Source organism: Peromyscus leucopus, chromosome 4 (genome assembly GCF_004664715.2).
Source record: "Peromyscus leucopus breed LL Stock chromosome 4, UCI_PerLeu_2.1, whole genome shotgun sequence".
In the NCBI taxonomy this organism is placed as follows: Eukaryota; Metazoa; Chordata; class Mammalia; order Rodentia; family Cricetidae; genus Peromyscus; species Peromyscus leucopus.
The window spans coordinates 92,529,405-92,557,251 of record NC_051066.1 but is presented as its reverse complement, the minus strand read 5'-3'; the positions used below and the strand labels follow the sequence as shown (position 1 = coordinate 92,557,251).

The following is a 27,847-nucleotide window of genomic DNA, read 5'->3' as shown; positions in this document are numbered from 1 at the left end:
ACAGGTTTAGGGCGTTTCTGCCTTCCCTGCCCTGATCCAACTGTACACCCCCACTGATACATACAAGACAGCCCTGTGATCCGGAAAAGGGTCTCAGTACAACCCCCAGGGGACCCGTGGCCTTGGGTGGAGACAATTCTTCCGCAAGGCTCTAGCTGGATCAGTTTCAGTGCCGCTCACTCGGACCCCTCGGACCTAACCCTTGGGCTGGGAGAGATGAATGACCCGGGCGAAGGAAGAAGCGAGGGCTGCGCAGGCCCTCATCGGGGCGCTACCGAGTAATGGGGGCAGGATTCGAAGAAGAAGAGCTGCGGGCGCCCCACGTTTCCTCCAGCCTGATGATAACATCAGCGCCTGTCAGGTGGTTGGTGCGAGGGAGTGCGCGCGCGCGCGGGAGCGAGCGCAGGGAGCGCGCTCGCACAAACTTTGTGCCTGCGGGTGCGCCTGGGTCGGCTCGCCGGGCTCCGAGAGTGGCCGGCCGCCGGGCTGCGAGGGCCGGCGGCGGCCGAGGGATGCGCCGCGCCCCGCCGAGCCGGTCCCGCCGCTCCAGGTGAGACGGCTCCAGGAGCGCAGCGCGCCGCGGCCATGGGCACCCTGGGCAAGGCGAGAGAGGCTCCGCGGGTGAGTAGCTGTGGCTCCTCGGGAGTCGGCATCTTTAGTGGGGAGGGAGAGCTGAACAGTGTCCCTGCGGTCCTCTCCGTAGTGGTAAGGAACGGGATCGGAGGACCAGGCGACTCCTTCCGAGGAGAATCGCTTCTCGGGGTGGACCATAGAGGTAGACCCGGGAGCCAGGTCAAGACTGACGTCGGGGGAGAACAGGCGTGAGGCCGACACCCTCGGAGCCCAGCACTTGGGGCCAGGAGGGAAGACAGAGTCGGGCGCTGGAGTGGCGAGGCCACAGGTCGCCTGGCCAGATCTGGAGTGGTCTGGGCCCAAGCCTTCACCTACCCAGCGCCCCACAACGGTGGACCTTTCTGGATGCTCTTCGGCAGGTCACCCCCGGGAACTCCCACTCGCATACTTTCTGAGCCCCTGGCACCTGCTGAGGGCGCGGGGAGCAGGAAGCGCCACCTGGTGGTCTCTCCAGGCCTTTCTGGAGCGACGGCAGAAATGGCTGCAAACGGAGGTGGCTGTGCTGGCTGCTCATTGAGGGAAAAAAAAAAAGTTTCCAAATCAGTGGTGTGCAGAGCCTGCACTCCTACCCCCATACTCTAGAGAGATGTTTGGGAGAGTCTTGGATGACAGGAAGTGAAGAAAGAGTGACTATGAACAGTCTTGCTCTTGGAAGCAATAAGGGCCTTAGGTGGTCAAGGAATTTGACATTTGCCCTCAAAGCACAAGGAACCCTCAACTGCCTGGACACCGCTTCTCCTCGGTTGGGGCCGATCGGGTTGTGCCCTTCACAATGCCCTTCATGTGGACGCAGATGTGAGCGCACCATGACCGACCTATGTATGTCCCTATGTCCATTCTAATTCCCTGCCGGGCCGTGCATCGGAGTGGCCTCCACCTTCCTTTGCGCTACCCTGCAGTGGATCTGTCCATCAAATTAACTGTACTGTGGGCAGCGTGGGCAGGACTGGAAGGTGCACTCGCAGAAGCGGCCAGCGAAAGTCGCCTTTCCAATTCTGAACAGATCAGCGATGTCTCCACTCTCCCTTGTTCCTCCTTTTGCCCTGGGGATACCGGTGCCTGGAGACCAAGTGTCCCAAACCAGTTCAGAACTTCCTTCAGCAGGCTCTGGGAGTGTGTTGGGGGAGGGAGAGCGAACCACTGTAGAACTAAGAAAACATCTTCAAGTTAATGTGTTTCTTTCAAGATTTTGTTGTTGGTTTTGTTTTATTTAATTCTCCAATTAAACTAGAAACGTGTGGCTACTGCCTTTAAAATATGCCTTTGTAGAATTAGCAGCTGTGCATTCTGTGGATGGTTAAAACGTTCTCAGAACTTCCTATAATAAAGCCCTGTATTAAATCAGCGGGATTTCAACCTGTGGGTCCTGAACCTCCTGGAGTCACCACATATCAGATATCCTACATGTCATGTGTTTACATTACGACTCATAACAGTAACAAAATTACAGTTATGAAGTATCAACAAAATAATTTTAGGATTGGAGATCACCACAACATGAGAAACTGTATTAAAGGGTGGCAGCATTCGGAAGGTTGAGGACCACTGGTATAAATCCTTACCTATAACCGTTCCACTAGGAGATTGGGAGAGAGGGGAGGTGGAGGGGGCAGGTGCTGGGGTGTAGTTCAGTGAAGAGGCTTGCCTGGCATGTGACAAGCCTGGATGTGGTCCTAGCACTATGAAAGAAAGCAATTTAAGATGTTTCTTTTATTTCCTTTAGCTGCATCCAGTGAGGGTGGTAGGGTTGTTTTTTTAACCAGGTGGGATGAGGCATGCTTGCAATTCCAGCACCAGAAGGCTGATTGAAGGTAGAGAGTTCTAGGCCACCCTAGACCCTGTTTCAAAAAACAGTTTTTAAATACTTTTTTTTAAAAGAAAGAGCGGGGCGGGGGGGGGGTGGGGGGTGTTAATGATCTGAGAGTTTTCCAAGGCAAGCGGTCAAGAGACTGAGCAGAAGGAGAGTTTGCAGCCCACAGGGCACCCTTGGCTTTTAACACATCCTCTCCTGTTTCTTCATGCCTGAATTTCTCAGCACTGGACCAGGTTTGGATAGTTGTGACTGATTGTAGGAAGGGAAGGGAGCCTAGCTCGGAAGTGTGGCATGGTGCTAAGGAAGCTGGCTGCTGGTCTTCTCTGTGCTTGAGGCCAAACATACCTCTGTCGTTTATCTGTGGATGTTTGGAGAAGGACTGTGTAGAGACTGGGCAGCTCTCAGGGGCTAAGGACCATTCCAGGGACCTGCTGAGCAAGTAAGAACTGAGATGCCACCTTTTCATTATCAGCCATCTTTCTGACGAGCTGGCTTTTGTTGTACATTGAATAAACCTTTTCAGTCTCTTGATAACCTACTCACCAATTCTAGTGTGGTTATAAGCATATAGCCCCCACCCCAAATGCCAATTAGATGAATAGAGGTAGGGAGACCCCAGGTATTAGTCCCCTGAGATAGTCCACATGCACAGCCTCAGAATGTTTAGGACTCAGTTTCCACATCAAATGGTAGCATCTTTCTGGGCTGTCGCTTCAGAAACAATGCAGATCCCAGTACAGTGTGGTTGGAAAATGGAAACTCACTTTGTGAGAGCTGTTACTGTTTTTAGATTATCATTTTGTTCCCACACACTGATCTGACTCTCGGGGCCTGAATAAAAATCAGTGATGGCCAAGAGTTGGATGGAGTTCTGCAGCCCCAACTTGATCCTTCTTTGGAAATCAGTGGCTTGGACTAGCAGGTTTCTGGTAACCAGAGTGACTAGGCTTCATTGGTCTCACCTCAGTTTGGAACAGAGTCCCATGTACACCACAGACTGATGTTCTGAAGTTAGAACAGAACTGGAAGGACCAGGGTGTTCCCCTGGAGTCTGGCTGTATGGTGTGGCCCATGTTCAGAGTACTGTCTTTATGCAAGCTGATTTCTCCAAACCTAGGTGTGCCCAGGGTGGTGTTTTGTTGGTTAGTTTGTTTGATGTTTGTGTTTATAAGTGCATGGTTGACCCCTTCTGGGTGAAGCTTTTACCTTGTCAGGGCACATCTTCCACAGTCCCTGGAGAGTGCTTTTCCTTCTTCAGAGAACATTATGCTTCTTGCCCTCCACACTCTTTGGACATTGGCCTAGAAGTTATGTGGTGACACTCACTGACTTGTTTAGGTTTCTCCTACTAGGGCTGTGTGTGAAGGAACTCCCGATGCTTTTATACAAGAATAAGGAACGTGCACTGGACATGTGGTATAATTTACAGAGTAATTACAAAGTCCATCTCACTGTGGTCTCCCCTGACCTACGGCAATGTCCTACTCATGGAATAAGTACTTGGCTAATGGATGCCGGTTTATGCTTCTAATATGTGTTATGGTTCTAGAGCATTTTTTTTCACTTTTCTTCTTTGACAGGGAACTATAATTTAGCCAAAGGTGCAACAGGAAAAGAAAAACTAAGTACATACGTGCCCAAAAAGTGATCAGCAACAACACCTTTCATTATTGAACCTGCAAAGATTATAGATGTGGGTCTCTGTGTGTTTTTTAACAGAGGGAAATAAAACACACTACATGAGACACTTTGCAGAGTGACTTGTATCAACCAGATCATGGCCACTAAAGCTAAGCAAAAGCACCAGACTCCTAAGCCATTTCCAGGCGCAAACAGCTATTTTACATTCAGTTCTAGAGCAGGCAGTTCAGCTCAGAGTCAACCTTCTCCTCTTCATTAAGGACCCAAGTAAGGACCTGATAGAATGTTTACTGGTCTAAATGATTCATAGCGATTTCTTGTGTTATCAAAAATGAAACTATTCATTAAAACCAACCAAGACTTGTAAGAGAAGCAGAGATGGCTGAGAAATCTAAATGTCACCACTATAATAACCCCCACTTTCTCCCCACCCTGGAGTCTTTAAGATCTCCTGAAAGGCTCTCAAAGGTGTTTCAAAGGCCCCCTGCCCTTCGGCATCTTAGGCATTGCTCAAATGAATGAAACTAGCTGAAAATGAGGCCAACCGAACCAGTCCTTCAAACCCCAAGGCAGTAGCCTAGCAGCTAGAAGCTAAGGGCTGCCAGGGCACAGGTTTCCCTCTGCCTCTCCCCTTCTGAAAGAGCATGGAGTAGTCCTTCCAGCAGTGGGGAGAAAGCTGTTGCGGCCCTGAAATCTCACCTTGTCATTTGCTGGCGAGATGTCTCTTTAACAGCCAACCAGTCCGGTCAGTGCTTCTGCCAAGTGGGAGGGGTGTGCCTTCAACCAGCCCAGCTTCAGGGACTCATTCATTGCCCTGGCTCCTCTTCCCTCTGTCTTCAGAGCCTAGAGCTGCCAGCGAGACCCCCAACTACTCGGTCTATCCTAACCTGGACCTCTCTTTCCCAGCAGGAAACCTCCCCATGGCTCCAGAGCTGGCCCTAAAGCAAGACTAGAGGCCAAATCAGTCAACGGCCCTCTCCCTGCCCAGCCTAGCTTGGCCCAGATCACCCAGTTCCGAATGATGGTGTCCCTGGGACATTTGGCCAAAGGAGCCAGCCTGGATGATCTGATCGACAGCTGCATTCAATCTTTCGGTGAGTTGCCTAACTGCCCACATCCATAGAAATTGCTGGGTTATTTCTTTCTTTTCCTTAAAAAGTGTCTTATACAAGAGCAACCTAGATTGTATTTTGGTTTTAAAAATAGCTTTTGAGCCTTTGAAATGTTGGAGACAGTCTGCACGGCTATGGCACATGACTGTGTGGGTGGAAGAGGTCGTGATGAGAGGTGCAATCTGAAGTGAGAGAAGTTACCGAGGGGAGTTGGCATTTTCTTTGCATGGAGGTTTGTCGCGTGGTGGGAGATACCAGAAAATGGCATTGGCCTCTAGTGCTGTCTTCTTCCTTCTCGGGGGTAGAAAAAAATAAGTCTGTCTCACACCGTCAAACAGAATTTGAAAACATCCAGGTCATTTGGACAAATAAGGTCCCAATACTTCCCCCTTACAGTATGGAACTGTGCTTGTGTTTGTGACGAAAAGATAAGAAGAGTTCATGGGTTGCAAGGTCGGGTGTGGGGGGAGAGTCAAGGAGCTAGGAAGTGAGCATGTGGGCACATAGGCCAACCATGCATGTTCCGGGTGCTGCCCTCTGTCAATACATGCAGAGCTTTACCGCCAGCAAGCAATGCCCTGAAAAGATTGATTTGTAATTAAGCATTTTCTTTTGCTGATGATTTGAAAGTACTAGATATTGGGTTTGCTTCAAGACGAGCAGAATTAAAATGGATGGATTTCAGTGAAATCTATTAATTCAAAGATTTCCAGCATCCTTTCCCCCTGTCTCCCTTTCTATGTCTCTGCATCTCCTGCTGGGAAGCAGATGAGTTTGCTGGGCTCAGCTCTGAAGCATCAGCCCACCCCAGCCGGAGCCTCCTGGAGCGTAGAGGGGAGGTGTGCTCAGCTCTCAGAAGTGGGGACCGTTAGTAGTTAGGGCTTGTTCGAACCTTATTTTAGACTTGGGAAAGACTTGGCACTTGGGGAGATTCGTTGCGTGCAACTGTCTCAATTTTGGTTTAAAACAGTGCTTCTTCAACATTCTTGTGCACACAGTCATGTGGAGGGTTTTTTTCTTTCTTTTCTTTTCTTTTTCTTTTTTTTAGTAATGCAGATGGCTGGGTCCCACCCCCAGAGTTTCTGCTTGAGTAGGTCTGGCTAGGGTGGGGTCCAATAATTTGCATTCTAACGAGGTCCCAGGTGAGGCTGAGGCAGCTGCCCCCAGAACCCCACTTTAAGAATCACTACTTTAAGTTACTGTTTGCTCTAGACTTCTTGCCTTTGGAAAGAGGGAGGGGATTCGATGTGTGACTCGGTGGTAGAGTGCTTACTTAACACACAGGGGCTTGAGTGCAACCCGTCTATCCCTGAAAAGAAAAAAGCCATTTGTTCTGTTCCTTGGTTTACCCTTACCCGAAAGATTGATTTGAGACGGGTATTCTGCCACTAAGCTACGTCTTCAGTCCCAGATTGAATAACTTGGTGTTTCAAAAACTGTCTTAGAAAATATGTACATTCAGGGAGACAGCTAGAAGCTGGTGGGGACCAATGGTAATGGGGTGGTGGTTAGTGCTGCTAGATACGCTGTCCATCTCTTTGGCTGCTAGTTGTATTTCCTAGACCTTCACAGGACGTAGCATCGCTACTGCGTGAACAAGGACCTTTATTCTCTACTTCACTACTGAGCACACTGAGACCGTAGATGTATTTATTATCTTTATTCTTTTTCCGCCAATCATCCAACTACCTGATGAATTCAAAACTGTTTTCTTAGCTTTCAAATAATGGTGGCTTCAACTTCAAAATATATATGGTCAATTCCGGAGTCCTTTCTGAAAATAACCCATCCTAGCCCACTCCCCATGACCAGTCAGCCCTACAAAGGCAGCGGTACATTGTTTTCCGGAAGATGTTAATGTGAAAACTTGAGACTTAAAATGCAACGGCTGTGTAGGCCCCACTGAGGCTAAACGTCCTTTGGGTCATTACCAAGAAGCGTGTATTAAGTCCCTAATTATACCTGGGTGGGACCCAAGAAAAATGACAGTGACCAAGTGCCTGCTTCATTAGCACTTATAAAGCACCTGTGAAATAGCCTGTTCAGGAATAAACACACACACACACACACACACACACACACACACACACACACTCACACACACATACACACACATTCACACACATACACTCACACACACACACACTCATACACACACACTAATAAATGAAGGTGTTCAGGAACAAGTTCCTTTTACTATATAGAGTTTGAGCAAGAGCACTTACTGGGAAAGACCAGACACCACCTCACAGCCCCTGGAACATGGGAATGCTGTGGACAAAAACCTCAGAGTTTATGACAGAAATGTCATGATCATATGTTGCAGAATTGCCCATCCCAGAATTTACATAGAAGACAAAACAGCAAAAGCCAGTGTATGTCAGAGACAATTAGAGAGGCTGCCTTTGTGAGTCGCCTTCTCTTGGTTATCAGCTGACCTATCTATTGTGAAGAGGAGCTTCACACTGGCCTTCCTTTACTTTCCCCTACCTTCTCACCTCGTCTTCACACAGCCTGGGATGTGTTTCACTCAGGCTGTGTACTGCTGTCCAGCACAGCGGCCCCTAAACACACGAGGCTATTGTCATATATATTTTAATTAGTTACAATGAAATCAAGTGTAGACTTTCATCCCGATGCCTCAGTCGCCGGTCTTCAAGTGCCTGATGGCCTCAGGTGGCGACTCCTACTAGACAGACAATGCCCATGGTCACAGGAAGTCTGATTGCCAGCGCTGGTGAGGGAAGATAACTGATGTCCAGGGAGAAACAGCGGGTAGATGTTTCTGAAAACTGAGGTTCCATTCATTTCTCAAGCGCACCTAAGGGACAATCTAAATGTTATTTAAAACCTCCTGGGTATTGAGAGGTGTATCCTGAAAGCTGTCTCTTGAGCATTAAGTAGCAATTGTCTACCCCTTCCTGAAACTGCTCTCAGAGGAAGGCTGGATTACAGTGTTTTAAGGATACACATGCAAATGAAGGCACCGTGGAAGCCCCCAACGACCCTCCCCGTCTCCAGAGGTTACAGATCTGTGATTAGAAACACCACCCCTCCAGTCGGTTCCTTTGCCTTCACCCTGCCCGGGCCCACTCCCACCTTCTGTTTTCATCAGACCCTGCATGTGACTGCTAGTTAACCCCTTCTGACACTGAGCGTAATGAGGTGGCTGGTCACAGCCAGGAACATGCATGCCGGAGGTATGTGGATCACACCAGCCGCTACAGAGCTCAAAGGCCTATGAGATCACTTAAGCTTTTCATTTCTTTTTCACTTGGCAAGAGGGGCTACCAGCATTGGGGCCAAGTAGAAAAAAAAAATCAACTACCCCAACTTACAAAGTTCTTCCATGTCTCCTTTCTGTGAAAGACAACTTCTGCTGGCATCAGAGAGCAATTGCACACGGGCCCTGGCCAGCACCCTAGCAAGCTGCTCCAGTGTCCAGAGTGGCCTGTCAGGGTCAAGGACAGTGCATCCCAGTAGCTTATATTTATGGGGTGTTATTTTTTTTCTTAGTGTTCCATATGTATTGATTTTTCTTTTATAGTCAAAACAAGCCTGAAATAGGTCGGGTATTATTATCTCCATTGGATGAACAAGAAAAAAGTGGGGCAGCGGAGAACTGAAACAACACGCCTTGTGCCCACATCTAAATAGAAAACACGCTGCCCTTTTTCTCCTGCCTCTGCCTGCCGCAGCCCTGTGTCCCCTGAGCTGGGGCAGGTGTGGCTCTCTCCCCCAGACAGGCCTCATAGTCTCAGAAGAGTCTTCGTACTGCACAGAGTAGCCCTGCAGCCTGTGTTTGCCAGTGTGTAGGCCTGACCTCCCCAGTGAGAAACCAAACTCCATTCAGTGCAAGAAAGAGTCACAGACTCCACCTCTATACCATCAGAGGTCTGACGGAAATTAATTCTCAAGTCAAATTTATATTCTTAAATTACCATGCGCATGCATTGTGCTAATGTTTCCCAATCCAGAAAGACCTTGTGACTAGCAAGTATAGTTTCTGTACTATGAGCTAGTTGGTATTAAGCACTTTGTAGACCTTAATGCATTATGGGTATAACTATACCTGTCTTTAAAACTGAAGCTGAGTGAAGGCAGTCAGGTGCTTGTTAAAACCACAGTCCCCTCCACAGCATGGGGAAGGTCGGCTATTTCTCAACTCTCTGTAGCTTCAACTCTGTCTGCCAAAGAAAGCAGGCTGCAGAGGAGACAGACAGGCACCACACCACACAACACATCACCACACAGATGGGTACCTAGAACTGGCAACCACAAGCACGAAGCTGTGTATATAAAGTCACGTATATGAGGCCTTTGCTACTGCTGATAACAGGCCCTTCAGCTGTCTCTGAAGCCTCCCCAGGCCTACTCCCCAGATCTACAAGGTTTCTCATAGGAAAAAAAAAAAAAAAAAACAGTCACAGGGTCACCCTGTCCTAAACAGCTGGAGTTGACAGATGTGCCCAGCATGGCTCTTCCTAGTCCTCTGGAGAGATTTGGCATTCTTTGGTCGGCATGCCGCTTATGCTGTGTCTCTGCTGGGCTGGTGTCACCCAGTGCCCCTAGGACGTCTGCCCTCTCATGAGGGTGAGTTCTGGTGACTCTTGGGCCTGAGGAGGAAAAGTGTTGAATTCTCGCCACCCTGAACTTTCTTGTGTAGGTAGCATCACCTCCAGGAGCCCTCCCTGTGTGCTGGGGCACAATCAATCTTCAAAACAGTGATACATACGAGTCGCAGTTTCTCAGGAACCCTGGGTACTTTTCCTCAGTAGAAGGGCCCAGAGAAAGGGATCTTCCTGCTGACTGGAAGGCAAAGGATGCGAAGTGACTGAGCGCTTAGGGATTATGGGCTCGGTGGGGAGTGAGCCTTTACCTGAACTAACCCCACTGGGCTTCCCCACATCACTGTAGGTTATTAGTTTGCTCTCTGAGCTGATAGGGAACTGGAATTCAGGAGAGGGAAAGAGCATATGGGATGGGGTCCAGCTTAGTACTGGGCCAGCGCTGACAGCGAAGCTCTGATCTGCTCTCCGAGACTTGTGTTCTCTCTGCTGGATTAGAGTCTCATCGAGAGGACTATGTCAGATTCAGGTTCCTGTCATGCAAGCCCAGAGGTTTGTGTCTGCCCGGGACTCACTATGATGTTTGAGCAAAGTCCCTCATGGGCTAATATTGAGTACCACTGCCTTGTAGCCCACAGGCTTCTTGGACATCCTAGGACATGTTCTCAGGCTTTCTAAGAAACCATGAAAAACGAACATCTCTGAGAAGCAATGGAACAAATAGGGTTTTCAATTTACAAACTGCTAAAGCTCTCAGGGAAGCTAGCCTCATGGGAGCATGAAAGCAATCCAGCCAGGCTTAATTAGAGATATGCTCCTCCTGGGAGCAGGTCGGAGTCCTAGTACCACTACTGTATGATTTCCCTGTACTTCTCTCTCCTCGACTACAGCAGGCTATCTATAAAATTTACAGCCTGTCCATCTTACACTTGGGGGGAATAAACAGAAAGCAGATGTCTATGGTGCCCACAGCTTGATTCCTTGCTCTCGGAGACAGTTTTCTCAGGCTTACATTTGCAGCTTTTATGATCTTGTGCTGCAATAAGGTCTCTACCCTCATCTCCAGGCAGCTTCCAGGATTCAGAGGTCTTCAAGGAGTAGCTGAGCTGGGAGAAACTGGAGAAATGCTTTTCCCTGAACTATCATCCAAACAAACCAGTTTGCCAATAGATTTTTCTGAGGCTTTCATTGGGAAATAATATGAATCCAAAAGTGGCCTGCTCTGTCGACACTGACTAGACCTCTGAGAGCCCTGGAGAAGGGCACATCAGAGGCAAACTCACTCCCTGGCCTTCCGGTTGCTGCCTCACACCTGTAGCACTTTGCAGAGGCCTGGTTCTAGACTTTAGGATACAGCCAAGCCAGGCTTCCTGCCCTGGGGGACATCAAAGGAAAAGCCAAAGAAATAGTAAGACAGTGTAGGTAGGATCCACTTCAAGGCCACCCCCGTCTTGAAGTTGTGGCAAAGGGGACACCTTTTCAGGCCTATTGGATCTTAAAAACCAAATAGCCAGTCATGAGCATGAGAATCAGAGAAATGGGTGGGGATAAGGATAACTTGCTGAAGATGTAGAGGAGAGATGGGCCTAAACTTGTTTTCTTTTTTATGGATATGAAAGTGTGTGTAGAAGGGTAGATAGTGGCCTTATCTGCTAACAGCGGCATATTACATGATTATCAAGCTCCCAAGATCACAACTGTTCTATTTTCTCTAATTTGTCAAGCCAGTTGTTAAGCACAGCCACCATTAAAGATTAAGTCATGTCCCTGTGTGATAAGTAAGTTCATAAACGACAAGCATTCTAAATGATCACTTTCTAGTATGTGGTCATGTTTACTGTCCCGTGTACTTCTGAGGGTAGCTCTAGCTTGTCTGTATGGTGGAAATGCTGGAGAGGCTTTAGTGGCAGAACAGAGCCTCCACGGCTCCATCTGCAGCAAGGCAGGGCTGGGGGCTCTGTTGGCTCCTGCCCTAGCATTTGCTGATGGATGGACTTCCCCTCATTTTCATCTCTCCGTTAATTTTACTATTACAATATGGATAAATTGTGTGTTTATGTATGTGTCTTAGATTTTTAATCCTTTATTAATTCTAAACCTAAAATTCATATTCCAACCACTTGGGGGAATATGTTCTTGTCATTTTAACCAAAAACAAAATCATTTTAATACATTCAGTGTATAATATGTATCATATACTCTTGGGGATGATCAGTAGAGTTTGCAAGTTATTGATGGAGGAGAGAAAACCCTTGGCTCTATTTCTGACTTAGAGCCAGTCTGGTTTTGGCTGCAAACCAAAACACTGTGCACAGGTCATTTTGTCACTCAGAGTCCTGGTTTCCCTGATACTGTCAAAGAACATCAAAATCATTTTGGGAACCAAACAATGTCTGGAAGAATAAATATGTGATCTTAGATGTGAAATTGACTGTGAACTTGAAGGAAATCCTTCAGAATGGAAGTATGAAGTGCTTTTATATATTAAGTGTTTTATATATAAAGTGCTTTTAACTGCTCACAGAGCCAACTGATAGCCTTAGAAGACTCAAAAACTCAACTACGTTTAAATCCCATTTTTTAAAATTATTAATATAGATTGAGACTATATTGCTCTTAAATAGGCCTTTTTGTGATGAGATACACAAACATTAACACACACTTACCTAGTCTTTCTAAATGTTCAAAGTATTATTTCACTAATAACTGACTTTTGAAGAATTATTGTGAACAATAAAATGTTTATGTTAATATTTCATATATTTATTTAATTTAAATTCCTATGTTCTTGTACCTACAGAGATTTAAAACTCAGAACTCATAATTTTTTTAAAAAATTAATAGCTTTAAAAAACCATTTGCTTCACTCTGGGAAACCAGAAATATAGAATAACAAAAGGAAAAAATTACAATCACATATCCCACCCTCACAAACAATATTAACCTATGAACATTCTCAGGTGTGTCTTGGCCTTCTAAATCGACTCCTCTGGACATTCACAGATACTGTGAACCTATTGCATGTTTAATGATAAATTATCCAAACCTCTGTGTGTTCAAAATTTACATCTTAACCAATTATGATCCCGTGATCAATATTAGTAGTTCCTAAGAGACATGCTAGCATACAAGGTTGCTATTCTATCTTAAAATTGATATTAAAAAATTCTGTTATAATTCCATCAAATATGAGACATAATATTGAGGGTTGCTTGGCAACTAAAATGATGCTGGTGAAGAATTAAAGGCATTTCCAGGAAAGAAGAGTACTTATTTTTCCAATGCTAAATGCTAATTATAGTGACCCAGGGTTGATTACCGATAGAATAAATGAAGTGGGGGCGGAAATACTTCTACTAACTGAACATGGGAGAAGCGAGCTGTCTTTTTTGTTATGTGTGGTGAAAGTGAGTTAAAGATTTGCTGTCCAAAACAAAGAATAAAATCTGTTGTCTTCATTATAACTTCCTTAAGGAGCTGCTGGAGGGATTAAAGGCAGAGCCTAGAAGAGGCCTAAGTCTGTCCTGTCAGTCTCCTGCAGTGAGGACCACTGGGTGGTGGGCAACAGCTGCAAAGGCTGTTGTTTACTTTGGTTTTACTCCAGAACAGGTCAAGGGCCCTGGGAAGATCTCGCTAGAGGCCTTTATTTGGCAGAAATGGCTGTCAGGGATGGAGCCTGACCTGGGGCACATCAATGATTGATTGAAACGGACAAAGGAACGTAGTGACTACAGGAGGAAGATGCAGCCCAGACTGCTAGCTTTATACTGAAGGAGCACAGGGCATCATGGGAGTAGTACCACCGTTGAGGATAAAGTCATGTGAAGATTCAGAAATAGGATAGCCTAAAAAGCAGAAAGTGAGAATTCCCAAGGGGAAGAGCAGAGAGTTATTCTGTCTCCTCTCAGGGATCTGTCTAGCCACAGTCTAGGACTTGTTTGTATAAAATGTTGAACAGCCCCATTCTAAAGAGGAACTGAAGCAAACCAGGAAGCGGTGTTCCCTTACTTATCGTGTGTGTGTGTGTGTGTGTGTGTGTGTGTGTGTGTGTGTGTGTGTATGTGTGTATGTGTGTGTGTGTAAACTTGTTAGCATGTAGTCACACCCTACAGAGGAACCTTAAATCCATTGTGAGCTAATTCTACATTCCCTCACTTCATGCATGATCTTAGGGACTTTTCCATACTCCCTGCCCTTCTTTCTCACCTTGGATTCCAACTTTACTTCATCCAAGCCTGCCTCGCCATTTGTCTCCAGTCCTGGGTAACTCAGGCTACACAATAAAGCATTCAGCATCTAATACATTGCTTTCCCGAGCAGCCACAGGAACCACACTGCCGGTCCCCATCTGTCTTCAGTTCCTGCTAAGGATGTGTGCTGTCTCTGTGGTAACTTGTGATTTGGCCCTGCTCTACAAATGGACTCCTCTCACTTGTTCTTCCTGTAGACTCCTCACTGTCTTTGTGCCCAGTGGCTTAGAGTTCCATTACCTTGTCCTCAACCACCAGTGTCAACCTGAGATGGACATAGTGTCACAGGGGAAAACATAGAGACAGAGACTCTACATTAAAAGAGATCAGTCTGATGTGTGTCTGTGTATGTATGCAGATAGGCTCACGCTATACAGTTAGATATATTTGTATAATTATATATATTGAAATTGGGATACTTAGTTTGATATTAAAAAATCACAGCTGTTTTGTTCAAGTATTTTTAGTCTTTTATTTTTTATTTTTACTAACATTAACTATTTTACATTAATGGGGTTAGTATATTTCCATACATACATACATACATACATACATACATATATACATACACTATACACTGATCAAACCCATCCTCCTTCTATTCACCTCCACATCCACCCTTTACAAGCTCTATTTATCATTATTCTGAATTCACATGAGAAGGAAAAGGGGAGTGGTGTGTAGTGGTGCCCACCTTTGACCTCAGCACCTGGGAAGCAGAGACAGGCAGACATCTCTGAGTGCAGGCCAGCCTGATCTACACAGGGAGTCCAGGCAGGGCTCTGGAGTGAGGCCCTGTCACAAAAAAAAAGAAAGGAAGGAAGGAAGGAAGAAAGAAAGAAAGAAAGAAATAGAAGAGAAGAGAAGAGAAGAGAAAGGAAAGGAAAGGAAAAGAAAAGAAAAGAAAAAGAAGAGGCATTATTTGGAAAGAGGAAAGATGGAAGGAAAGATGGGGACAAGAAAAGTAAATCTAAGGATGAATATGACCATAGTGTGTTATATACATGTTGTATACATTATGGCGTGGAAATTTCAAAAGGAAACCTATTATATTGCACAATTAGTGAATTTAATAATTTAGCACAAAGAGGGGAGAGGAATATAATATATCTATGAAGGCATCCCATGTCAAACCAGCTTGTTTTCCTGTCCACACTCAAATGATAAATTCCTGGGTGTTCAAAAAGAAATGAAATCAGAAACTTTAATATTCAGTTTTCCTATTAGAAGCTCTATTTTCTCTTTTGTTTTTTTTTAAGTAAGAAAATGCAGCATTTCCCCCCCCCCCACACACACACACACACACAGTCTGGGTGATAGAAATGCCAGTGGTCTGGGCACAGCAAGCTCCCTGCAAGGCAGAGAACAGATCGCAGCAGGATGCCATTAAAGGCCACATGGTTCTGTGGGTTTGGGACGCTAATCCTGACTCTGCTATTTACCAAACATTGCCTTCCACAAACTGTTTTACTGTGCTTGTTCTCATCTGCAAAATGCTTAAAAGTGATGAAAAGTTTTAAAGGTTGTTTTAGGTTAGATGAAAATCAGTTTGCCTTGGTTTGAGCTATCCCAGAAGCAGATCCCGATACAAGGAATTGAGCACAGGTAGTTTGCTTTGGAAGGTGCACCTTGGAAAAGCTGGTGCAGACAAAGAAGGCTGCCCAGCACTGCATTAGCACATGGGTGCCTACTCCGGAGGCCAAGGTAGAAGATGCAAAACCATCCTGAATCCAAGAGAAAGGTGTTATGCACCACATTCCCCAGGTGATGCTTATGGGCTGCTTCAAGGGGATGTTCAATTTCCAGCGTATCCTCCAGTCTTGCACATGGGTGAGGGTGGAGAAGAGCCGGAGGAAATGGTCAGGTGGAAGCCAACTTCGGTAAATGCACACAGTGATGGCAAAAACCTGAGGGTTGGTGGGTACACACTTGTAGACTATGTTACAAAGTCAAAAGGTTGATGCCCAGTATGTGTTAGTAGGCAGGTACAGAATGTGTACAAACCCAGATGAACTCAGAGTTGGTGAATAGTCTTAATGTAGATATGATAGCCATGCCTGTGGGCAGACAAGCTGTGGATGTGTCCATCAGACTGTCACAACATGTAAGATGCAGAGCAGGTCATTAAGCTTCGTCTCAGAAAGTTAAAAGACCCTGAAAGTCCCAATTGTCTCCTGAGGCCCAGTCCCAGTATTGAACTTCCAAAGCAAACTACCTGTGCTCAATTCCTTGTATCGGGATCTGCTTCTGGGACAGCTCAAACCAAGGCAAACTGATTTTCATCTAACCTAAAATAGTGATTTTGTGGGGTTTTTTTTTTAAGTTATTGTATTAAAAAAAAGATACTGGATATTGCCATAATAAACCCCCTAGCCTACTATGTATAGACCCAGCAGGTCATTTGTCATTTCAGTTTGACATAAAGTTGAGCTATATTAATGTGCTGCAAAAGTTTCTCAATTTTCAAAATATTATGAAAATGTTATGACTTCTTTATGGAAGCTATTGGAGGTGAGAGGACGTTCCATATACCGGCAGCCCAGGGAAGGACAGGATACCTGCAGGCCCTGTCAAAAGCAGGGCCTGAGGCGTTCTAGGAGATTAGCGTCTCCTTCCCACATACACTTTGCATGTCAGCCCTCTCTCCTCACTGAATACTTCTCTCCGTGGATGGGAAACACGGTATCGTCATGTGTCTCAGACCCTTGGAGATTTCATGGTTTTTTCGTCCTATGTTCAACTTAACAAAAGCCTGAGAATTTTGACTGGTTCAGATTGGATCTGGTGGCAACTGCTGGAGCCAGTCACCTGTGGTCACGGGGGTGGAGTCACTTGGGGAGGCAGCGTTTGGTTTCCAAGGGAAGGTGGGTGTGTTGCAGCAACAAGACATCTTGTACTGTCAAGCATGTGCGTGTCTTGATGATGTGACGTTGTATAGGCGTGCAAGAGCTTCTGGTATCACATAAAGAGTAAGTGTGTTTACCAGTAAATGGACCAAGAATTGCGACCTCCCTTTTACAAAAGTATAGACATCAAAACAGGGATTCATTTCAGAATGTTGAATAATGGATTAAAGCAACTGTTTTCATGTATTAGAAAACAGTCCAGAACGGAGATTGAGAATTCAATGAAACACAGGAGATGAATTCTCAAGTCACCTTGGCTTGTTGTCTGGAACCACTTAAACCACAAAACAAGGTCTGGAGCCCAGTGAAAGAGGGACATGTTCAGGACTTCCAGAGATGGTAGGGGTGTGTGAAGCAATGTAGAAGAGAGAGAAGGTCTCCCTTAGTCTTGACCAAATGCTGAGCTGTTCTGACTATCATTCCAAGGCACTGCAGCTGTGGGAGCCAAGAGGCCTGACAGTCAGAGAGCGTCTGCAGTTCTGACCTGAGAGTGGAGAGGCCGCACTTGGGGCACACAGGGGGACATGAGGAGTTAGAGTGGGGTATTCTTCACTCACTCTCACAAAACCTAAGGCCAAGCCTTGACAAAATCAGTCTTAGGCTCCAGTAAACTGAATGCCACCATAAAGGAGCCTAGATTCTCAGTATTGTGACCACACAGGCACATAATAAAAAATTATAAGACATAATTTATAGAATAGAACCAGATATGGTGGTTCACAATTACAGTTCCAGAACTGGAGAGGCCGAGGCAGAAGGGTTGCCATAAGTTGGAGGCAGCCTGGGGTACACAGAAAGTTCTAGATCAACCTAGAATACAGAAGGAGACAGATAGACAGATAGAAAAAAGGGGGTATGGAGGGAGGGAGAAAGACCCTGGTTTTTTTTTTTTAATTAAAATGAATAAATAAAGCAGGAAAACATGACTGGTAACCATAAGAGTAAGAGGTCAATAAAAGTGAACTCAGAGATGCAGAGATGATGCAGTGTTGGAATTAGCAGACAGAGAATTTTAAACAGCTCTTAAAAATATGTTGGAGAATTCAAAGTAAGATGAACAGATGGGGAACTTCAACAGAGAGAAATAAGGGAGCCAAGTGAAAATTCTAGAACTGAAAAGTAAAAAGTATCAAAAGGAAAAATTCACTAGATGGGTTTAATTGTACGTTGAATGCTGAAACAGGAAAGATCAGTGAAGTCAAAGACGACCTGATTTCACAGGGAAAGGACTGGGCAAAAATCAGCTCGGGTTTCAGGTGATATAACCGGGCTCACAGGCACATGAAAGGATGTAGGACAGCTGGGACAAAGTTGAGAAACATTATACTACCTGTCCTCATGAGTTATTGTAAAGCTGCAGTTTAATTAAGATAAACAAGCACAGGAAAAAACAAATAGATCAGAGGCACAGAATAGCAGTTTTAGGGATGAATGCAAGCATGATCAATTGCTCCTCCTCAGAGACACCAAAGCAAGTCTATAAGAATGGGTGTCCTTTCCACAAATGCCAATGGAACAAATCACACACACACACACACACACACACACACACACACACACACACTCGCATGTGCATGCATCCATACACACATGATTGCATGCTCATACATCCACACATATGCACACATTCACACACATGCACACATACACATGCATGTACACACATATGTACATAAATTACGCCACACATGAAAAATAACTTGAGATGATCCCAACATATTTGATTACAATAAGGCTCCTAGGAGGAAATATAGGTGAGTATTCATGCAAGACTTGAGGAGTTATTTCTAAACAGGATATGAAGTAACCCTAAATAATGTATTTAATGAATTGGACTTCAAAGAAATAAGAAAGTTCTACTCAATAGGTATTGTTGAAGAAATGAATATACAAGCCACACAGTGGGATAAGGCTCTTGGCAATATGACAGAAACATTTGATTGTGTTAACATACAATAGAATTCTCCCTGCAACCCAGATTAATTACTTTTGGGGTTTTGTTTGGTTGGTTTGGTGGATCGAACCCAGGACCTTGTACATACATGCTAGGCAAGTGTATCTCTACCACCAAGATAATCTTACCCCTGACCCAGGCAGGGGAGTTACTTTCTACCATGGCTCTCTGACTCATACCAAATCAATTTCTGATGTGTATCCTATTGTGTTTTTCCAATTAGAACTGGTCAGGTCCCACCACAGTGTCTGTAGCATTGCTGAAAAAAATCACCCACATAAGTACTTACCTTCAGTTTATTCCACTGATTTCTGAAGCTGTGGAGATCTTTGTGGGGCCACTTAGTAGTATGTAGACCCACCCCAGGGTTAAGGCATATAACTAAATGGTTCAGATAGGCCCAACCAAACTTGACTAATCTTCACATCCCCACTGCAGGGCTTTCAAAATTAAAAACTCTTTTCTTTGTCCCTGGGTGTCTTAGTTAGGGTTACTATTGCTGTGATGAAATGCCAAGACCAAAAATAGCTTGGGAGGAAAGAGCTTATTTCACTCACATGTAATAGTCTGATCACCAAAATCAAGCAGGGCAGGAACCTGGAGGTAGGAGCTGACGCAGAGGTCATGGAAGGGTGCTGCTTACTGGCTTGCTCCCCATGGCTTGTTTAGCCTGCTTTCTTATAGAACCCAAGACTACTAGTCCAGGGGTGACCCCACCCACAATGGGCTGTACATACCCCATCAATTTAGAAAATGTACTACAGGCTTGCATACAGCCTGATCTTATGGAGGCATCGTCTCAGTTGCTCCTTCCTCTCTGGTGACTCTAGGCTTGTGTTAAATTGGCATAAAACCGGCCAGCACACTGGGGTATCTTGACATGGTGACTGAGTAGTAGACCACAAAACTATTCTCATTACTTAGTCACCAGGAAAGTAAATTTCACCCACTAATTGGTCCCAATTGCTACCTATTTTGAATATTTTCTTTGTTGTTTTAAGCTGTTTTCATTGTGGTGACTGTGTGTGTGTGTTTTCTGGAGCGTTAAGTCTCTAACAACTGGATCATAGACACACCTTCCCTTCACTTTGTGCAGGTGAATGGGTGTTTTAGTGCTGGAAGGTGGAAGAGAAGAGAAAAAAATGTACCAAGTGAGGGTACCATTGTAAGTGTCATCTATTGGGACTTGTGGTTGTTTTCTGTGGATCAGGCATGGAGGTGCGGGGGGGGGGGTGCTTACAAAGCAACTGTAAATGAAATAACCACATTTACTCCACTTTACCAGGCAGGTGAAGCCTTGCCGACTTTAAGCTCCATCCTGGCTGCCTTCATACATCTTTGGGGTTATGAATTTCTCCCGCTAGTAAATGAATGACCCAGCTCTTGTAGATGTGGGGCAGAGGCTAGATCTTTTAGTTTTCTGTATTCTTCAGGATTATGCATCCTCATCTTGTAAAGGCCAAGCTTCAAGGCAGAGAGAGGAAGGTGTGAACACCAAGGACCAAGAGTCCCAACTTCAAGTGACAGAACCTTCTAAACAACAAAATTAGCTCTAAACAACAAAATTCAGCAAAAGCCATCTTTTTTTCCCTAGTTACAACAGTACATGCATGTAGGGATGCTTACACGCTCTTCAGCCTCCCTTGGCGACTGTCTTCTCAGGAGCTATGCAGTCCAGGAAGGTTGATGTGCAGAATTTGAAATGATGTCTGGATTCTTTACAAATGACTTGTCTCAGGCTTGAGACATGCTAGCAACGCAAGCGTGAGGACCTGGGTCTAAAAAGCCAGATGTGGCCATGCAAGTCTGTAACCTCAGTCCAGAGGTGGAAATGGGAGGACCTCTGGGCTCGCTGAGTTTTGGGTTCTGTGGGAGATCTTGCCTCAGCAAAACAAGGTGGAGAGTGATTGAGGACTCCTGATGTCAGCGGTCTCCGGCCTCCACCTGCACCCACATCTGCATATACATATGAAACACTCATGACAATAAACAAACAAAACAAACAAACAAACAATAAATAAATAAATAAATACCTTGCTAAGAACCTCAGGCTCAGGCTGCAAAGTACACAGCCTTTTGGGTTTTTTTGTTTGTTTTGTTTTGTTTTACAGTACTGAGGAGCCAATCCAAGGCCTGGCACATGCTAGGCAAATACTTTACCGTGAAGCCATAGCATCAGACCGTCAGTGTTAACAGAACACTAGGTCAGAGGTTGCTGCTTGCTTTGCTTGGAGGACATTCTGATTTTTCAGTCTTCAAGACAAAGATCAAAACAAGGGCTTCTTCTCAGACTAGTATGTGAGGTCCCCAACACCATGACCCTGACCCTCCTTCCTACCCATCCATCACTCCTTCCATATCAAAACTTCCTAATCCAACCAGCTTGGGTTTCCTTTCCCACACATATCTTTATCTCTGTTGTCTCAAATATAGAAATCACTTATTCTCCAACACACTTACCTCCATCTTACTCTGTCAAAACCTGGCCCCTGCTTCAAGCCAGCCTCCAATGTCACTGTCCTTCTGAAGGTCTCTCCATTGCTTCTTGTCAAGTCTGACTTTCCCTTCTTCTGAACAGCCTTAGTGTTTTGTTTGCAGTTCACTGAAGGCCCTGATGCTCAGCTTCCTGGGATGTCAGGATCTTCATTATACCCATAGCCCCACAGCACCTAGCACAGCTGTTTTGAACAAAGAGCTTTTGACTAGTTCCAAGCACGGTACTTCATCTCCGTTACTTGGTGGTGGGCTATTACTACTAGGGGGTTGTTATTTAACTAGAGGTGATGTTCAAATCACGTAGTGACTGGGACAGCCCAGGTCCCTATCAACCTGAATAAATGCCTTTTGGGACAGCCTGAGTATCAGCCCTGATTCTGTGCATATTCCAGATGAATATGGTCCCTCCCCTCCCCCTCACAAGACTGCTCTGGTCAAATGAGGTAATGCATGTGAAAGTCCTTGGGCAGCAGAAGGTGGTTTGCAGATATGGGGCTGCAGGTAGTCCTCTAGTACCCAGTGTGGGCTTGGCTCCTTGACCTTTAGTGCATCCTGACCACTGCTCCACTTCACTCTGAGCTGCCTCCCAAGAACAACTGTTGAGCAACTGATTGGGACACCACACGCTTGTGGGAATTTGGAATCAACTATTCGATCTCCCTCACCTCTTAGTGTTATCTTTTTTAAGCTGGGCCTCTTACCTTTTTTAGGCTAAAGGCTAAATATTTTCAGCAGACGAGTTTTGAGCAATCTCATCAAAAATTTAAACCTAGGAAGACTCTTTGAACATTACTGTAAATTGGCTCACTTAAGAATTCCATTCACTATTGCATTTTGACCTTAAAATTCAGGATCCTGAATGATGTCTGGACATATCAGGTGTTCTGACTTCCTGCGTGACACTGGGATGCTCTGCCTAGATCTGTGAGTGGATTTGACACCAATGAAAACAATCTAAGATTTCATCTTAGTTCCTTTGTCTTTACAGTTCTCTGTCTCCTTTTCCAATGCGTTCTCCCTTAAGAAGTGTGTTTGAGCCTCACCACTTCATTTCCTCCCCATATTCTCTCCCATCTCTAAACTGTGGAAATACAAATCATTAGCCACTTCCTTCTCCTGAAGACATTAACTCTTTCCCATTAAGCATTGATTGCTTTTTTATGTTCATTGGTCATTTGCAGTCAATGTCTCTTCTTGTACCTTTGGATTTCTGTTAAAAAAAAAAAAAGTCTCAATGTTGTGTATACAGCAGAGTACTAGAAATCCCTGGGAATTGACAGAAGAGTACACATGACTCTTCTCCTTAGCCTTGAGGAAGTCCCATCTTATAATAAATATAAATAAGTTAAAAATCCTAGAATTAGAATAACAATTATTATTTGGACAGTATTGTGCCACCACTTTGTAGCAGTGGGACAACTGGCAAATTATTTGTAGCTCTCTTGAGTGTGTTCCTTCATGGAAGCATGCACTGTGTGCACAGCAGTTGAGAATCTCTGGAACGTGCACAGGCCACATCTGGCCACAGTAGCCATCATCCATCTTGTTGATATGCTCCTTTATGGCCAGCTTCAGAAACCGTCAAGTGTTGGGCCAAAGGATGTTCTTTTGTCTCACAACTCTGGCCATGAATTCAAATCCCCATGCTGTCACTCACCAGTCATCTCATTTCAGCAGGTCACATCTCATCACCACCATTCTTCACCTATAAATAGTGAGAATAATATCAGCCACCCAGAGGCTTTATGAAACTCGGAGGAGACCGCACCAAAGGAGAAGGTGGCTATTGGCTGTAGCCAGGGCAGGCTGATCATGCTCCAACAGCTCAGTGAGGATTTCATGTGCTCATGGGACAACTGTCAGGCCACGTCTATGCTTGAGACCCACAGATCAAAGAGACATCAGTTTGGACTCAATCCTTGAGTAACACCCCCACCCCCCCCACCCCCCGCCAAATGTCTGCCTTCTCTCTTGGTTGTGTCTCCGCCAGGAGGAGTTAGAGTGAGACACTGTCGAACTCTGAAAAGAAGCAAACTGGGGCTCAGAAATGGTCAGCACCCTCTCAGGGCTAGACAGTCTGGACAGAATCCTGTGTCTCCTGCTGACAAATCGCACAACCTGAGCAGGTGACAGGGTCCCCTAATTTCAGTCCCTTTGCCAGACGGTGTTAACGTCACTTACTGGACTTCCCAGGGCTAATATGGAAAGGCCCTGGGAACACAGGAAGAAGTCCAGGTATGTCCACAACAGCAGCAACAACCAGAAAGCAAAAAGGAAAGGCTAGATCTGACTTTCTTCCAACAATGCCCAGGGTTCTCTACCTGCATGGGTGGAGAAAGCTTTGTGATGTTCAGTTTTGTGTTTCAGCAGTTTGCATAATGTAGTCACATGACGTTGGTTCATTACTCAGAATGTTGTGGAACGCATTCTCACTGGGTTCTTGGCTAACTGAATAGTGGGCAATGTCTTCCTTTCTATGGAAGAGATTCCCACCCACCCATGCGGTTCCCCCATTCAGAGCTGCTGCCCACATCCTCATGAAGCCTCCTTCCTAGCAGCTCTTAAGTTCTGAGGTGCTGAGGGGAAGGTGCAGGTAAAAACCTAGCTCTAAGAAGACTCCTGGGAGGCAAGAACTAACTGCGATGGAGTCTTGTTTGAGAGCAAGCTAAGTACGTCAGCGGCCCAGATGGTGTGACAGAGCATGATGCACAGTCACTCTTGGGACTGCGGCTCCCATTAAGTGTTCTCTGAAGATTCCCAGCCCTGATCCAGATTAGTCAAGGAGCAATAAAAGTGACAAAAGGTGAAGAGAACAAAATAATGTCCTAAATCTGGCCAGAGAAATGGGGACCACTCACCATTATCACAGTGCTTCACAGTTTACAAAGCATCTGTAGATACTCGGTGAGATGTAATCTATCGCCGATGGTTTACAAAGGCAGAGGGCTTTCAGACGAGTTTCTGACTATGGCAGACTGTGCTCAGTGATTTTTGCCTTATATGGTGTTGCACTGGTCTTTTCTCTAGAACTATTTGAGGGTGGTAAGGGGGCATTTGGCACCTCTCTAGTTAAAATCAGCATGCCTGATTACTGTACGGCTGCCCTGCACTAGACTGAGGTTATCTATTATCTAGGTTTGTCATCTGATAAATTAAAGTTACACACAGAAAACAGTTCTGAAGAAGACTGAGGTTATGGCGAGCCAGTAATTCACAGATGGGCTTTGCAATATTTCACTGTGTGGTATGCAGGAAGTTCCCCTCTTTAGTACCTCCTTGACCTGCTGTCCTCGTCCTCAAGCCCAGAGTTTTATTTTATTTTATTTAGGAAAAGCCATAATTACATGATTTTTATAATTAATTTTTTCCTTTATAAAATGTGTTTTGATCATATTCTTTCCCTTCCCCCAACTCCTTCCGGATCTTCCCCACCTCCCAACCATCCACAGACTTTATATTCTCTATAAAAAAATCAAAACAACAAAAAAAAGTAAGATAAAGAATAATAAACACACACAACACACACAACACACACACAAATATGGAATCTGTTTTGTGTTGGAGATGCCTAGAATTTAATAGAGAAGAAAGAAGTAAGAGGAATAAGTTACAATAAGCAAGGTAAGAGTTCCGCCCCCCCATGTCCTGCCCAGTTGTTTGTATTTCTGTCTTCTTCAAGTCCCTTGACGAGTACCCAGCCTCCCATAGGCCACTTTCTAGCAGTTCTCCATGTCCTCTGAGAAGCTGGACCTGGCCTATTGCTCTATCTTTCCTGCCTAGGTGCATTCCCGTGGGACTACAGTGGGATAGGTCATGACCTGTGTGCCAATGAGGCTGTGTCAAAAAAGCTTCCTTCAAATCAAATCAAACTGCAGTACACTTATTGGCCAGGTAATTCTACAGTTTGATGGATGCTAGGAGTAGAAGCTGGTACAGTCTTCTAACAGTGGCCTTTAGAGTCTGACGTCATTGCATTACACCAGAGTCTGTTCACTGGCTCTTCCCACCTGGCGCACTTCCACCCTGGCCCAGTCTTTCACTCTGCCTACTTATTCTCAGAACTGTGTCTACTTTGCAGAATTTCTACAGGCAACTTCCTTCATGACTTCTCAGGTTCTTGGTTCCACAGATGTGGCAAGTCCAGACTTGGGCAAGCAGCCCCCTAGGAAAACCAGCTGTTTTGTGCAGCAGAGATGTCACGCAGCTAAAAAGCCTCTTCTCACTTTAGACAATCCATGTACTTGGTTAGACATTTATAGACTGCAATCTCTCATCTAAACAATTTAGGTCATTCTTTATGTTGAGCTTCATGTCTAAGAAGGAAAGTATGCTGAAAGAGAGAGAGAGAGAGAGAGAGAGAGAGAGAGAGAGAGAGAGAGAGAGAGAGATGTGTTTGTTGGTTCCTGGTTTGCAATAGGAACAGAGAGCACTTCTCCTGGCCAAGCAGGGTACTAACAGCTTAGGACAGCCACCATTTTTACCCAGGGGCCATTGGCTCATAGGCTGTCTGCATACTAGATGACCCAGGCAAATGGTACAGTAGTAACTGCCTCATGTGCCCATAAACAACGATGGGTAGATCTACATACAGGTTAGGATTTCTGGGGAAATCTCCAGAGCATGTTCTGTAGTGATAACTCAAAGAAGAGTGAGTCTGTGTGTGTAGCGGTTCTTAGGCAGGGGAGAAGAGGGAGGCACTAGTGGGAATATCCTTGTAGCATGAGCAACTTTTCCTGAGACATTACTACCCCAAGGAGTAGCAGGTGCCAAGGAAAGAGCCCAGTGCTAAGGACAAAAGGCCCTTCCTGCCTGGTATTCAATTCACCAGCCCCATGACCTCAACTAAGGCATGTTGCCTGCATTTCTTAACCTTAATATCAAGTCCATGGTCATCCCAGAGAATAAGATAAGATAAAGATAAAGAATAAGATGAAGATAAGGAGACTAGAAGAGGACCCTAGAAAGCATGAGCTCTTTAACCTCACAGGTCTGCTGAGGGGGCATGGATTGCCTATGCTTAGAGCTGACTGTCAGCACCTCTTCCAGGCTCCACTTCTCAGCTGTGGCTTTATGTTGTTTCCTTGAGACAAACCATAGGAGAATAGTTACACCACAGAAATACAGAAACACCACAGACCCATCATCCCCAGGAGAGCTCTTGAGGGCAGCCATGCTGATTGGCAAGCTTGTCCTGGGTCCAGTCACTAGCATATCACTGGGTTTCTCCATGCTATTCTTTTCCTCTCAAGTCTTGAAAGGCTGAGAATTTTTTTAAAAAAAATTAAAAATTAAGGTGACCTGGACTATACGTTTTAAGCTGCCAAGGCAGTAAAAGCTGTGAACGTTGAAGGTATGTGTAACCACATTCCTTCTTCACGTGGGCTTGCTGTCTCCGTTTCCACTGTCGGCATTAAAAATCCCTGAACCCAACACACAAAACCCAGGAGTTTGGGGGTGTACTTTCCAGTGTAGAGAAGGCTCTTGTCTTGCTGTCAAGTAGGTTTCTCTGAAGCACTCACCCTATTGTTAGATGTTCGGAGTTCTGAGTGTGCCTGTTGGGTTCTGTCTGGATCCAGTCTGCCTTCATTTCTGGGATACTGATCTCCTTTGACAGGTCCGGCCTTGCCCAGGGATTTCTGATCCTAGCTTCCCCGACCCCTGGATGGAGCACACACATTACCTCCTGTTATGCAAGGCACCTCCACCCCCATGCTTACTCATGCTCAGTACACCAGTTTCTGACATTCTGCCTTTGGTACCCTCCACATCTTTCACACATCAAGCTATTTCCATGGAAACCAAAACAAAGGGGGACCAAAAGGCTGTGCGTTAGACTTACTCTCTGGTGTCGGTCATGTGCCTGTGTGCTTCATGTCAGCTTTGCAGTGTGGCATTTTCGCGTGGTCCCTCTGACAAGTCTCACTGGAAAGCCACCCATCCCTTGTCAGCAAGGTGGGGAACATGGATTGCAGCCTCTGCTGGCTTTTCTTGCAGGCTTTGGACCACAAGGAAGCAGTTCATCCATCAGAAGCTAAAGCCTATTTAAGTCTAAGCCAAAAATAAAAAGGAGGAAGAGTGTCTGTGAGAAGACACAGACACGGCTGGACTTTGACGTTCCAGGTCACCTTGCCAGAGGCCTCGTGAAGTCCTCCCTCAATCACCGCATATATGTAGGGTCGCCTCTCCCTTCTCCCGGCCCTCCCACCATTCAGCAAGGTCTCTGTGATTTCTCTTCCTAACATGTGGTGCCTAAAATGATTAGGTCCACTGCCTGTGGTTCATTCTTCAGCTAGATCTGGTCCACTGCCTGTGGTTCATTCTTCAGCTAGATCTGGTCCACTGCCTGTGGTTCATTCTTCAGCTAGATCTGGAGCTCTTGCGTGGCAGCCTGTCCATTGCTCATCAGACATCTGCTGGGACCCAGGACCATCTAGGATAGTTTCGTAATCAATATTGGTGAATAAGGTTAAAAAC

The 27,847-nt window shown here is 45.4% G+C and overlaps 1 protein-coding gene across 1 annotated transcript; it reads left to right on the top strand.

Moving 5' to 3' along the window:
- The first annotated feature begins 220 nt into the window (after nucleotides 1-220).
- LOC119087815 (atherin-like) lies at nucleotides 221-27,847 on the top strand. Its single transcript, XM_037204440.1, has 4 exons — nucleotides 221-368; nucleotides 470-621; nucleotides 4,998-5,181; nucleotides 27,368-27,847. Exons 1-4 carry the CDS (start codon nucleotides 221-223, stop codon nucleotides 27,406-27,408), a joined length of 525 nt encoding a protein of 174 aa, XP_037060335.1. The 3' UTR covers nucleotides 27,409-27,847.